The 15,711-nt window shown below is 44.3% G+C and overlaps 1 protein-coding gene across 2 annotated transcripts; it reads right to left on the bottom strand.

The window, feature by feature from the left end:
* Positions 1–871: 871 nt before the first annotated feature.
* On the bottom strand, positions 872–14,414 carry sfmbt2 (Scm like with four mbt domains 2). Of its 2 annotated transcripts, XM_044017342.1 has the most exons (21): positions 14,383–14,414; positions 13,813–14,103; positions 12,629–12,715; positions 12,369–12,460; positions 11,136–11,376; positions 10,806–10,894; positions 10,227–10,476; positions 10,053–10,150; positions 7,341–7,442; positions 6,903–7,133; positions 6,493–6,625; positions 6,304–6,411; positions 6,137–6,179; positions 4,170–4,231; positions 3,797–3,924; positions 3,582–3,700; positions 3,254–3,429; positions 3,016–3,185; positions 2,558–2,797; positions 2,094–2,216; positions 872–1,276 (listed from the first exon to the last, which is right to left on the bottom strand). In XM_044017342.1, exons 3-21 carry the CDS (start codon positions 12,636–12,638, stop codon positions 1,136–1,138), a joined length of 2,556 nt encoding a protein of 851 aa, XP_043873277.1. In that variant the 5' UTR covers positions 12,639–12,715; positions 13,813–14,103; positions 14,383–14,414; the 3' UTR covers positions 872–1,135. The 2 variants fall into 2 exon arrangements, with proteins under 2 accessions (XP_043873277.1, XP_043873278.1); XM_044017343.1 differs by lacking the exon at positions 14,383–14,414 and having other exon boundaries at positions 6,499–6,625; positions 13,813–14,376.
* Between the last annotated feature and the right edge of the window lie 1,297 nt (positions 14,415–15,711).

Below are 15,711 nucleotides of genomic sequence, written 5' to 3'. Positions count from 1 at the left end.
TAATAATACTAATAATAATCATCATCATAATAATAATGATGATATGTATGATAATAATAATAATGATAATAATAATGATAAGAATAATAATAGTAATAATAGCGATAATAATAATACTAATAATAATCATCATCATAATAATAATGATGATGATTTAAAAAACATTCTGCTCTTCCAGACTCTGGGAGCCACAAGTAAACTTGTATTTAGAGACTGGTGATCTGTTGAGTGTAAACTGAGTGTAAACTGTAGGTGGAGCCAGAGCAGACAAGCTAACACTTAACAGATTTAACATCCTGATAATAAACACTTACAGTAATCTGATCTAGATAATGATGATGAAGATGAAGGTAAAGCACCTGCTGATGCTTAAATACCACACACACACACACACACACACACACACACACAGAGGAAAGGTCATGTATCAGTGTGCCATCAGCTGTGACCTTTCATGAACTTTTCATTAGAGAGGACAAAGTTAAAAGACTCCTCCCACCTGATGATGCTCTGAACTCAATGCCATCAAAGTGTCTCTGTGTGTGTGTGTGTGTGTGTGTCAGGTCCGTGTCTGTGTGTGTGTGTGTGTGTGTGTGTGTGTGTGGGTGGGTAAAAAGGGCCATTCCACTTTTGAGCTGAATCTAGTTTTGAAAACCAGGACCGGTCTGGTTCTTCTCTTCTGTTATACATTTATATTTATTATTTACATTAACATGTTTACAAGGTTGTGTAACAGCTTTACACACACACACACATTCAGTCATGTATTCATGTACATTTCTTTTTTTTGTCTAGTGAAGTGGGGGCGCTAGTGAGACACACACACACACACACACACACTTGTGTAAAGAGTAAAAAGATGACAAAAGAGTAAATGTTCTTGTTTATTAAAATATGGGATGTTTTGCATAGATGACACAAAGAAGCTTCTGTGACGACAGTGGAATAAATATAACAAATATATTACTTCCTGGGCTCTTAAATATATTTCATACATGTTTTATTTGACTTTCAGGTCAATAATCATAAACCTAAATGTTATGAAGCTGAATCATGAAATCAAAGTCGTCTTCTGCACATGGATCCACCTCCTCTGTGTATTCCTTCCACCAGGGGGCAGTAAATCAACCCTCCATCAGTTGGCGAACTGTCTGTAGAAAGACACTTTGACTCGTTCGATGTGGTGACACAGTTTGAGGGCGGGGCCAAGTTTCAGGTCCATACATTCCTGAACTGTGGGCAGAGTCAGCAGCAGCAACGCCTGACCGTCCACGTCCTGTAACACACAACAACACAATTACACATACGTCTGTGTGTGTGTGTGTCTGTCTGTGTGTGTGTGTGTGTCTGTGTGTGTGTGTGTGTGTGTGTGTGTGGGCAGAGTCAGCAGCAGCAACGCCTGACCGGCCCACGCCCTGTAACACACAACAACACAATTACACATACGCCTGTGTGTGTCTGTCTGTGTGTGTGTGTGTGTCTGTGTGTGTGTGTGTGTGTGGGCAGAGTCAGCAGCAGCAACGCCTGACCGCCCACGCCCTGTAACACACAACAACACAACACATACGCCTGTGTGTGTGTGTGTGTGTCTGTCTGTGTGTGTGTGTGTGGGCAGAGTCAGCAGCAGCAACGCCTGACCGCCCACGTCCTGTAACACAACAACACAATTACACATACGCCTGTGTGTGTGTGTGTCTGTCTGTGTGTGTGTGTGTGTGTGTGTGTGTGTGTGTGTGTGTGTGTGTGTGTGTGTGTGGGCAGAGTCAGCAGCAGCAACGCCTGACCATCCATGTCCTGTAACACAACAACACAATTATACACGCCTGTGTGTGTGTGTGTGTGTGTGACTGTCTGTGTGTGTGTCTGTCTGTGTGTGTGTGTGTGTGGGCAGAGTCAGCAGCAGCAACGCCTGACTGTCCATGTCCTGTAACACAACAACATTACACACACGTGTGTGTCTGTGTCTGTGTGTGTGTGTGTGTGTGTGGGCAGAGTCAGCAGCAGCACGCCTGACTGTCCACGTCCTGTAACACAACAACACAATTACACACACGTCTGTGTGTGTATGTCTGTGTGTGTGTGTGTGTGTGTACCTGCTCCTGAAAGATGTGAGCGAGTGATGAACAGTCGGTCGAGTTGATAAACTGAACGACTTGATTGACGCTCCAGTCCAGAGGGTTTGTGTCCAAAATCAGCTGATCCTTGTCTTTATCCACCTGACACACCCACACGCAGACACACACAGAGACACACACACACACAGACACACAGACACAGACACACACACACAGAAACACACACAGACACACAGAAACACACACACACACACACACACGCACACATACAAACACACACACAGACACAAACACTTAATGTGAACACACCTGTTGTGTTTTCCTGAACAGATGAAAGTTCACAAACGTTCACTTCCGTCATGTCAATAACTTCAAAATAAAAGCCCCAACATTAACAAGGTTTTCAATAATGATTTAATTGATTATCGATCATCAGTTCAGTTATTGACTGAACTGATGTGAGGACAGAACCTCTGTCTCACCTGTGTGTCTTGTCTCTTTGACGGTGTCTGGTTCTTGTCGTAGTTCTGGTTCTGTGCCGACAGCGAGCGGGTCGACCTCCTGCGACCTTCGCCGACGCTGCGGCTGCTCGTGGCGTTTCCTGCACTGACGACCCGGCGCAGCGTGGCGGCCCGACGAGGACGACTGCTGGACACTTCCACAGAGGACACGTCAGTGTTTCCTTCACTCAGATCTTCATGGTCCTCTTCCTCATCACTGTCCTGAGAAAAGAACGGGACAGTGAGACAGAGGGACATCAAAGGGCAGAGCAACAGAGGAAAATGTGATTGAGAGCTTTGGCCAGTGGAGGGCAGCATCGCGCCTCTCTGTGCACAACCTGAACATTGAACAGTAGGGGGCAGTGTTACAGCTGCTGATGATGATCAGGAGAAGAAGAAGAAGAAGAGGAAGAGGAGGAAGAGGAGAAGTTTGGTCAAACCTGTGGAGATCCAGCACAGGTGAAGTCCATGGTGGACGAGCGTCTTTTCTTCTGGACAAAGATGGACTTCCTCTTCTTCCTGCGACGCGTGGGTTTGGACACTTGTGTCTCCGTGGTTTCTTCTCCGGCTGCAGCTCTGGACACTTTCCTCTTCTTCATGTGGTAATAAGCTGCAGAGACACAGAAGACGATGGAGACACATTCCCAGCTGCAGTGAAGGACGTTCACAGACACTCACTGTACTTGGTTTTGGTCTGAAGAGAACACTTCTCTGGACACTGGTCAGCGATGAGGACGGGACTGAGGAGGTTTGGACAACACTGAAGCTTCACACACACGTAACGACAGAACGCGGGGACGTGCTCGGCCACGCGGACGATCCTGATCGTGGAGCGATAACTTTTCCCTTTATATCTGCGACAAAGACAAAGAGAGATTTCACTTTCATCAATGAATGAATGAATTCAGGTCAGTGTAGACGGTGATGACTGTCCTTGTTTTTCATTCATCAGTTCATGTTTTAACAGACAAAGCAGAAGAATGAGTGAAGAGCAGGAGGTTCTCACTTGGCTTTGAGCGTCTCCTCCTGACAGTCCCAGCTCTGCTCCTGCTGCTCCTGCAGCTCCTGCAGCTCCTTCAGGACTCGTCCGGGCTTGTATGCAGCGTTGATGAGCATGTTCAGCAGCTGGAAGCCCAAAAACACACCAGTCATCAAATCAAATCAAAGAATCTGTCCTCCTGTCTGTCTCCGTCCTCCAGGGTGTGTCCACCATCTTCTGACCTGTTTGAGGACCAGAGGACATTTGCCAGGTCCGACGCTCTGCGGCAGCTCAGAGATTCGTCCTTTGTTGAGAAACGGACCAGAGAAACATCGATGGTTGACAAAGATCTGAGAGCAGCACGATCTTCCTGAGACACAACACATTTGTTTTTGTTTACATACCTGTGCATCTCTAAAGGGACAGTTCAGCCTTTTTTTCCAGTAAAACTCAAACGCACAAACGTTTTAGTTTTAATTTAAAGAAAGAAATGAAATCCTCTCCCTCCATGTTTCCACAATCACAACTAACAACAGAGCCTGGCTCAATGTGTGTGTGTGTCTCTCTCTCAATTGCATGAATTACTGAAGATAAATCTTGTAACGTGTTGTTTACCTGTATCCATGGCAACTGGCTGGCTGACAGGTGTCACCTCTACCAGCTGGGGCAGAGCCAACCTGCAGAGGGGGGCCAATCAAGTAGGTCAATAATCAATAAAATGATCCAGATTGAATCAGAGGAAACAAGTGTCAACAAACTGTCGGTGTAAAAGACATAAATACATTTATACAACTTTTATACAACATTTATCATTTCTCTTCTGTAACCTGGACGTTAATCTGCGATTATATGTTATATGCAGTTATATGTATACATATATATATATATATATATATATATATATATATATATGTGTGTGTATATATGTATAGAAATAAATGTGTATACAGTGGGTATGGAAAGTATTCAGACCCCTTTAAATTTTTCACTCTTTGTTTCATTGCATTTGCTAAAATCAAAAAAAGTTCATTTTATTTCTCATTAATGTACACTCAGCACCACAACAGCAATGTAGACATTTTTGCTAATTTATTAAAAAAGACAAAGTGAAATATCACATGGTCATAAGTATACAGAGCCTTTGCTGTAACAATCAAATCAACTCACATGCTGTCCATTTCTTCTGATTGTCCTTGAGATGGTTCTGCTCCTTCATTGGAGTCCAGCTGTGTTTAATTAAACTGATTGGACTTGATTAGGAAAGGCACACACCTGTCTATATAAGACCTTACAGCTCACAGTGCATGTCAGAGCAAATGAGAATCATGAGGTCGAAGGAACTGCACAAGGAGCTCAGAGACAGAATTGTGGCCAAGGTTACAAAAGAATTTCTGCAGCACTCAAGGTTCCTAAGAGCACAGTGTCCTCCATAATCCTTAAATGGAAAACGTTTGGGACGACCAGAACTCTTCCTAGACCTGGCCGTCCAGCTAAACTGAGCAATCGTGGGAGAAGAGCCTCAGTGAGAGAGGTGAAGAAGAACCCAAAGATCACTGTGATGCAGTAGTGAGATGGGAGAAAGTTCCACAAAGTCAACTATCACTGCAGCCCTCCACCAGTCGGGGCTTTATGGCAGAGTGGCCCCACAGAAGCCTCTCCTCAGTGCAAGACATATGGAAGCCTGCAGAGAGTTTGCCAACAAACACATGAAGGACTCCCAGACTATGAGAAATAAGATTCTCTGGTCTGATGAGACCAAGATTGAACTGTTTGGTGTTAATTCTACGTGGTATGTGTGGAGAAAACCAGGCACTGCTCATCACCTGCCCAATACAATCCCAACAGTGAAACATGGTGGTGGCAGCATCATGCTATGGGGGTGTGTTTCAGCTGCAGGGACAGGACGACTGGTTGCAATTGAAGGAAAGATGATTGAGGCCAAGTACCTGGAGATATCCTGGAAGAAAACCTCTTCCAGAGTGCTCAGGACCTCAGACTGGGCCGAAGGTTCACCTTCCAACAAGACAATGACCCTAAGCACACAGCTAAAATAACAAAGGAGTGGCTTCAGAACAACTCTGTGACCATTCTCGACTGGCCCAACCAGAGCCCTGACCTAAACCAATTGAGCATCTCTGGAGAGACCTGAACATGTCTGTCCACCAACGTTCACCATCCAACCTGACAGAACTGGAGAGGATCTGCAAGGAAGAATGGCAGAAGATCCTCAACTAGCTCAGAAGGAGCTTCTACTCAATACTGAGCAAAGGCTCTGAATACTTATGACCATGTGATATTTCACTTTTTCTTTTTTAATACATTTGCAAACATTTCAACATTTCTGTTTTTTTTTCTGTCAAGATGTGGTGCTGAGTGAACATTAATGAGAAATAACATGAACTTTTTTGATTTTAGAAAATGGCTGCAATGAAACAAAGAGTGAAACATTTAAAGGGGTCTGAATACTTTTCATACCCACTGTATATATATGTATACATATACATATATATATATATATATATATATATATATATATATACATATACATACATTCACATTTATACATGTATAGCTTTTCTTACTGTTTCTCAGGCTGCACCACTGCAATCTTCTTCTGCTTCTGATCTATGGAGACAGATCAGACAAACTGACACTCAAACGTGTGTCTGTGTGTGTGTGTGTGTGTGTGTGTGTGTGTGTGTGTGTGTGTGGTGTGAGTGTGTGTGTCTGTGTGTGTGTGTGTACGTACAGACAGGTCTGAGTGGAGAGGTCAGAGGGTAAACATTGGCCTCACACCAGCCGACAGGAAAGATGTTCATGGACGTCGAGTCTACGATGAATTCAGACTTTGTTAAACCTGCAGAGAGAGAGAGAGGACAGGTGAGGGAGCTCTCTCTCACACACACACACACACACACACACACACACACACACACACCTGTACCTTCCAGTCGCAGCCACAGCAGGTGACCTTTGACCTGTGTGATCTGTGCCACACACATTTCTTCTGGACGATGAGGATTCACTGCCTCCAGAAGCATGTCCTTCACAAAACCTCTGCTCTGCCCCGACTACACACACACACATACACACACACACACACACAGACATCAAAATTAAATTCAGTGATTTTTATGTGAGAAAAACATCTGAAAACATTGAATTTTTTAAAAATCTTCTCCTTCATCAGTCGCTTCTTTCTTCACGATGTGATTGGCTGATGATTTACAGATCATGTGATCTCATGTGAACTCTAGTGCCACAAAGACGAGGAAAGCTCCACCAGACCTGGACCTGGAGCTGGACCTGACTTGAATGAAATATGAAAACATGAACATCACGTCTCACATGAGGGAAACAGGCGTCTGGAGCCGCTTCACTGCCACTCTGCTTCAGGTAGTCGGCCCAGTCAAAGTCCTGGTCTTGGTATCCGCGCGGTTTCTCCAGACTCACTCCGTTCTTCAGACTCCACTGAACCGGCAGAAGTCCAGCAGAGTGGGCGTGGCACACGGCCGAGCGTGGCGTCACATCCACACGCAGGTCATCCAGCGTGACCTGGAAGAAGATCTCACTGAAGACCTGGAGACAAGAAACATTTATGAAAGATAAGGAAGAGGTGCATCTTGGGAAATCTGCTGCTCCTGACCTCAGTGACACAAAGTGACCACACGAGGCAGCAGAGGACCAGCAGATCCTGACCTCAGTGAAGAGGCGTCGTTTAATGAGCGTTCAGGGTCAGAGGTCAGAGGTCAGGGTTCAGGGTCAGAGGTCAGGGTTGTGTCTCACCTTAGTGACAGAAACAGGGCAGATGTTGAACGGCTCCCACGGTGAAACCATCTCCAGTTTCATCCCCGTCTGAAAGTCATGTTTCTGCAGATCCACGTGATCCTGACACACAAACACACACAACCATCATAACAACAGTGATCCTGACACACAAACACACACACACAACCATAACAACAGTGAGTGATCCTGACACAGACAGACACACAAAGCACACACAACCATCATAACAACAGTGATCCTGACACAGACAGACAGACACACAAACACACACAACCATCATAACAACAGTGATCCTGACACAGACAGACACACAAACACACACACAACCATCATAACAGTGTGATCCTGAGCACAGACAGCAACAACAGTGATCTGACAGACAGACACACACACACACACAACCATCATAACAACAGTGATCCTGACACAGACAGACACACAAACACACACACAACCATCATAACAGTGATCCTGACACAGACAGACAGACACACACACAACACACACACACACACAACCATCATAACAACAGTGATCCTGACACAGACAGACACACAAACACACACACAACATCAAACAGTGAACACACACAACCATCATAACAACAGTGATCCTGACACAGACAGACACACACACACACAACCATCATAACAACAGTGATCCTGACACAGACAGACACACAAACATACACACAACCATCATAACAACAGTGATCCTGACACAGACAGACAGACACACACACACACACACACAACCATCATAACAACAGTGATCCTGACACAGACACACACACACAACCATCGCAACAACAGTGATCCTGACACAGACAGACACACACACACACACACAACCATCATAACAACAGTGATCCTGACACAGACAGACACACAACACACACACAACCATCATAACAACAGTGATCCTGACACAGACACACACAACTATCATAACAACAGTGATCCTGACACAGACAGACACACAAACACACACACAACCATCATAACAACAGTGATCCTGACACAGACAGACAGACACACACACACACACAACCATCATAACAACAGTGATCCTGACACAGACAGACAGACACACACACACACAACCATCATAACAACAGTGATCCTGACACAGACACACACAACTATCATAACAACAGTGATCCTGACAGAGACAGGCACACACAAATACACACACAACCCCATAACAACAGTGATCCTGACACAGACAGACAACACACACACAACCATCATAACAACAGTGATCCTGACACAGACAGACAGACAGACACACACACACACGCACAACCATCATAACAACAGTGATCCTGACACAGACACACACACACACACACACAACCATCATAACAACAGTGATCCTGACAGAGACAGACACACACAAATACACACACAACCATCATAACAACAGTGATCCTGACACAGACAGACACACACAAACACACACACAACCATCATAACAGTGATCTGCACAGACAGACACACAGACACACAGTTACAGACAGTCACAAATACACATATACACACTGACACTCACACACACACAGTCACAGACACACAGTCACAAACACACACAGTCAGACACACACACAGTCACAACACACATACACACACACACAGAGTCACAGACACACACACACACACAGACACACACACACACACACACAGTCACAGATACACAGTCACAAACACACTAACACAGACACACACACACAGACACACACACAGTCACAGACACACACACAGTCACAGACACACACACACACACACACACACAGTCACAAACACACATACACACACACAGACACAGTCACACACACACACAGACACAGACACACACAGACACACACAGACACACACACACAGTCACAGACACACACATATACACACACACAGACACAGTCACACACACAGAACAGTCACAAACACACATACACACAGACACACACACACACACACACACACACACACACACACAGACACACACACAGACACACACACACACAGACACACACACACACACACAGACACACACACACACACACACACACACACACACACACACACAGACACACACACACACACACAGACACACACAGACACACACACACAGACACACATATACACACAGACACACACAGTCACAAACACACACAGACACACAGTCACACACACACAGTCACAGACACACTCACAGTCACAGACACACACACACAGTCACCACACACAGTCACACACACACAGTCACAACACACACACACACACACACAGTCACAAACACACACAGTACACACACACAGCACACACACACACAGTCACAGACACACAGACACACACAGTCACACACACACAGTACACACACACACACACAGTCACAGACACACACACAGTCACACACACACACACAGACACACACACACAGTCACAGACACACACACACACAGTCACAGACACATACACACACACACACACAGTCACACACACACACAGTCACAGACACACACACACACACAGTCACAGACACACACAGTCACAGACACACACACACACAGTCCACAGACACACATACACACACACAGACACAGACACACACACACAGTCAGACACACACAGTCACACACACACACACACACAGACACACATATACACACACACACACACAGACACAGTCTCACACACACACACACTCACTGACTTTAAAAACCTGGACTGGCAGTGGAGCGTTCTGACCATGGAGCCGCGCTGCACCCAGAGCCTGCTGCCAGTGGGGGGCGCTCTTCAGTGAACCAAACTCTGACATTTGATACAAAGTGTTGAATAAAAATCATTTTCATAAACTTTCTAACTCTGTTAGAAAATGAAAAGTCACCTGTGGGCGGGGCTAAGTGGAGCTGGTTTTCCAAGGCCCAGCCCAGGGGGCGGAGTCTGACGTCCAGGTAGAACAACCACGTGTCCCGAGCCCGGTCGTCCTCAGAGAGTCCGGCATAGCGCAGGCGAAGTCTTCCTCCGACGTTGTGGACCACTCGAACCGGCCAGAACCGAAACGGGTCTGAGACATCTTGAAGCTCCAGGACACAATCCTGGACCAACAGGTCCACCGTGGTCTTCCCTCTGAGAGGCTGGAGGACCACACGGAGACACAGACAGACGGAGACACAGACACAGATGTTGAGGGACGTGAAGGACAGTTAGTGAGCTGCTGCTGTGAGGTCAGAGGTCAACTTAGTTTACAGGTTAATTCAAACATCACGTTTAACCTGAACTGGTTACTGTATGTCCTACAAGACCAGGACCAAGACCAGGACCAGACTGTACTGAGACCAGGACCAGGACCAGACTGTACTGAGACCAGGACCAGGACCAGACTGTACTGAGACCAGGACCAGGACCAGACTTTTACCACCTCTCTCTCTCTCTCTCTCTCTCTCTCTCCCCTCCTCAGACTCACCCCATCAAGCAGGTTTGCCGGTGCCGTTCTGGATCCGGTTAAGTCCTGAACCAGGAACTCGGTCCAGTCGCTGTATTTCTCTTTGATCACTGTGAAGAAACAAACTTTGTGTTTGTGGTAAATTATATAAAGTTTCATCTAAAAATACATGATTGTTGTTTAAAAGGGAGGAAACTTTGTAACATTAATGTTTGACATTGTGACGAGGATCTGGATCTGGATCAGACTCATTCACACCTGCAGGGACATTTGGACATTTCCACAAGATCCAGGTAAAGTCTGTCCAGAGTGTGTGTGTGTGTGTGTGCGTGTTGCAGTTCCTCCTCCTACCTTCAGGGGGCATCAGTGTCTTGTTGTTTAGAGCACACCAGCCCACAGGATGCAGCTCAGCAGTCATGATGTCACACCAGAAGTCGGCCTTGCGGTCGTCTCCGTAGCCACTGTAGCGCAGTAGCAGCAGTTGACCACAGGTGGCGACGATGGTGGAAACCCAGTACGAGTCTGAGCTGCTCTTGTTGATCACTTCCAGTTTCATCCCAGGCTGGAAGCTGCTCTGCAGACTGAGCTCCACCTGTGACCACACCTGGTATTACACTCTGATTTCATCCGATTATAATTTAATATTATACGATTTAATATATCATGTAATATAATGTAATGTAATATAATGTGATCTAATATAATATGATTTAATATATAATGTGACATAATGTAATATAATGTGATTTGATATATAATGTGACGTAATGTAATGTAATATAATGTGATCTAATATAATATTATTTAATATATGTGATATAATGTAATGTAATGTAATATAATGTGATCTAATATATTATTTAATATACAATGTGATATAATATAATATGATTTATTATATAATGTGATATAATACATTTACATTGACAGTGAAAGCAGCAGAACGATAAACGCGACGTGACAGTGAACGCAGCATGACGATAAACGGGACATGACAGTGAACGCAGCATGAGGATAAACAGTTAAATGTTTCCATCACAGCTGTTATTCAATTCTTAAGAATGTTGCGAGAGAAACAGGAAGTTCCCATTCAACAGTCGCTCTCAAACACGCACAAACACACACACACACACACTCGCGCACGCATGCATGCATGCACGCACGCACACACACACACACACACACACACACACAGGTCAGTGAATGGAAAAAAACCATCATGTTAGAAATAAACACAACACAAAGTCCTTGCGACTTCCTGCTGAAACAATGTCACTCCATCACTGCTCTGATAGGCTTATATAAGAGGGGTGTGTGTGTGTGTGTATTCTGTTTTTCCCTAAAGTCAATAATCAATAATAAGTTATTAGACGTCAGCTGATGAAAATGAAACCAGGAAATATTTGACCTGATGTGATTGATGTTTATTTGAATCTAAAACTTTAACTCTTTTCTATGATTTATGAGGATTTAACCACAGAAGAAGAAAAAGAAGAAGAGGAAATTTGACTGACTGTGGTTGGAATGATTTTAATGTTTGAAAAAGTTTCTCCACGACTTTGACGTCAGCTCATCATCACTCACGTGTTTGAAGGAGGCGTGAGGAGCAGCGGTGAGTCCCGCCTCCTCCATGAACTCCTCCCAGTTAAACTCCGCCCCCTCCTCCTGCAAAGGATCTGCATATGCACAAAAGTAAGTCTAGTTACATACAGTTAACTAGTAACTAACACTAGTCATTAAATGATATAATATAATATAATATATATAATATATATATATATTATTATTATATATAATAATAATAATAATAATATCATGTTCTTGACTTGAAATGTTTTTTTCACCTGAATTCATCTCTTCTTCTTTTCCATCGGTCAGAGGTTTGATCTCAGACCTTCCTCCTCCTCCTCTTCTTCACTGCATCCCTCGCTCTGTAAAACAGAAGTGATCACATCACTGTGGTCTCATGTTTCAGTCGCAGACAGGAAGTGGTGTCATTTTTATTTTCCACTTTATTTTGAACAAACAAAAGAAGAAGTGGGAGTTTGTCAGTGTTTGCATTCCAAACGTCTGAGAACCAATCACAGCTCAGCAAAGAAGAAAAACTGGAACGACACGAGAAACAAAGACGAAGAAAGTGGCGTCGTCATCGTCATCTGTGACACACAGTGACCACACGAGGCAGCAGAGGAGCAGCAGCTGAAATCACTGGTTTTCTCTCTGGAGAGTGAGTGATTTACAAACTTCAGTTTCACAGGAAAGAAAAGTCACAAGAAGAGGTGTTCAAAATAAAAGTGCAGACCCCACACTCTGATAGGCGGGGTCACACCCTGATAGGCGGGGTCACAGTGGTTGTGACCCACAGTCACTGCCACAGTGAGAGATTACAGTTAATCTGACAACATTTATTCTGCTCAGATTGACGGAAGGATTTTTCTTTTCTCTTAAAAAACAAATGTATTAACAGCTGATGGAGCAGGACATCCACCTGTCTGTCTGTCCTCCTGTCTGTCTGTCCTCAGGTCTTACAGAGGATTAAGGAGATTATGGATTTTACTGCAGTAACTATCTTTGTTTTTGTTTCCTTTTCTCAACAAAAACTTTTTTTTAATGTAATCATTATAACACACACACACACACACGCAGACACGCACGCACGCACGCACACACATGCACACACACAGACTGTTTCCAGTTTTTAAAGAGAAGGAATTTCTCAGAAAAAAAATCAACAGGAAGAAAAAAGACACGGTCCTTTTTTTGATTCATGAATAATCGGATTATAATCCATGAAAAAAAATCGATGATCGAGATTAAAAATTAAAAAAAACTTCGTCTTTCTTTTTGATAAAAGTGAAAGAGGAAATGTTCACCACGAGGAACACACACGCGCGCACACACACACACACACGGCGGAGTTTAAAGAGCGTGGAAAGTGCAGCAGAAAAAAACGCTTTGGCGGCGACAACAAACAAAGTTTATATTTCGTTGATTAAAGTTCGTGTTTGTTCATCAAAAGAAACCGAACCTGGTCTTTCAGGACGCGTCCCTTTAGTTTTTCCTCCTTCAAAGGTTTGAAGTCGCACTTTTTTCTTCTTTCTTGAAAACTAAACAAGCAGAACCACGTTCTTCTGGTCCTAAACCAGGTTTTTCTGGTCCTAAACCAGGTTCTTCTGGTCCAGATCCACGTTCTTCTGGTCCAGATCCAGAACCACATCCAGATCCAGCCTCGTTCAAAGACCCTCCGTCACTTTCGTTCAGTGTGTGTGTGTGCGTGTGTCATGACTCACGTGCGTCATTTGTTGCGTTTACGTCGAAACTAAACCACAAAAACACATTTAAAGAAAAACGATGTTAAACCGTACGGTATTTGTCACGAGTGCAAAACAACGCAATAAACCGAATTACCGGGAGTGGCACGAGACATCGCCCCGGTGTTATTTCAGTAAATTTGTGCGCTCGAGACACTTTGAACAAGTTGTTTTTTAACAGACGAAGAAAAAACAACTGCTCTTTTTTAACGAAGAAAGAAAAGAAAAAAAGACGCAACGCTGCGGCGGGAACGCACGCGCCGTCAGCACCTGCTTGTTCTTCTTACCTGTTGTTGTCCTCCTCCTCCTCCTCCTCCTCCGCCTCTTCTTCTTCTTCTGACTTTGTTCTGTCGCTTCTTCTTCTGTCGAATCTCCGCGCTCTCTCTTCCTCTCTCTTCCTCTGTCTCTCTCTCTCTGTTCACTCCGTTTTCAACATAGCATCTGTCATCTGCGCATGTTCAAACACATTTCCATATTTACAAGCAGCAACTGTAACAAATAAAACAACAAAGATGAACGAGTGAATGAATAAAGTGGTGAATGAAGGAGAACTCAGATTTACAGGAACCTGAACGCAGCACAGTAAAAAAAACTGTTACGCGACAAAACACGAGTTTGTTTCCTTTTACAGCTATGACGTCATGAGTGAAAATGATGTCATATTTATTCATTTTTTAATGTAAATGTTTTTATTTTAAGATTATTTTGTTTTAGTGCCTTTTATTTTACTTAATTAGATTTGTATTCTTTAAAGTTGTGTTGACTCTGACTTATTATTATTAATATTAATATGATTATTATTACTATGATAATAAATAACAACAATAATAATAATTCAGTTGATGTTCAGCTCCAGATTTGATCAAAGTCAACACCGCCCTCTAGTGGCGACACCTCATTACTTAAAGGGGACATATTATGCAAAATCAACTTTTTAACCATTTCAATACTGATATTTGGGACTCTGGGGGCCCTACCAGTCGCCAAAGTGTGGAAAAACAATACTCAGTCATGTTTTCGTGGTCCCCCTTAGTGTAAGTATAGGCGATAAAACGCTCGATGTTGAATTCCCTGCGCTTATGACGGCAGCATGCGCATTTCACCGCGAATGTTACCGCCCCACCAGTACGTTTACTTCGCAAGCTCCACCTTAGCTCCACCTTGTCCCTGCGAGAGTGCAGGCGAGGGAGGAAGAGCGGTATTATGTCAACGCGGCGGGACAAGTGTGCTGTTGGTGGCTGCACAGTGGAGCACAGTGTTTTACAGAGGATTTTATATATGAAGCTAATGTGCCGGATAAAGTCAGCAAACGTGTGTTTGTGTATTCGCACCACTTCACATCAGACTGCGGCCAGCGGTCGCCGTATTTAGTCAGGGGACGTATTTCACCGACGGACAAACACACAAATTGTCCTCCATGACCGGAGCACAGACTCAGTCTGATACAATCACATAAAGCAGCTGTTTATGCAGCTCGCCGCTGACGATCAGCGGTGCTGCACTCTCTGTGCAGCGGTGCTACACTCTCTGTGTCACCGCTGATCGCCACCGCTGATCGCCAGCTCGACGGAGCACCGGAGCTGGTCAGCGGTGGGGAGGTCTCCGGTCTGATACAG

This window comes from Solea senegalensis, unplaced genomic scaffold (assembly GCF_019176455.1).
Source record: "Solea senegalensis isolate Sse05_10M unplaced genomic scaffold, IFAPA_SoseM_1 scf7180000015308, whole genome shotgun sequence".
Lineage (NCBI taxonomy): Eukaryota > Metazoa > Chordata > Actinopteri > Pleuronectiformes > Soleidae > Solea > Solea senegalensis.
The sequence above is the reverse complement of the archived record's forward strand: the minus strand, read 5'-3'. Positions and strand labels throughout refer to the sequence as shown.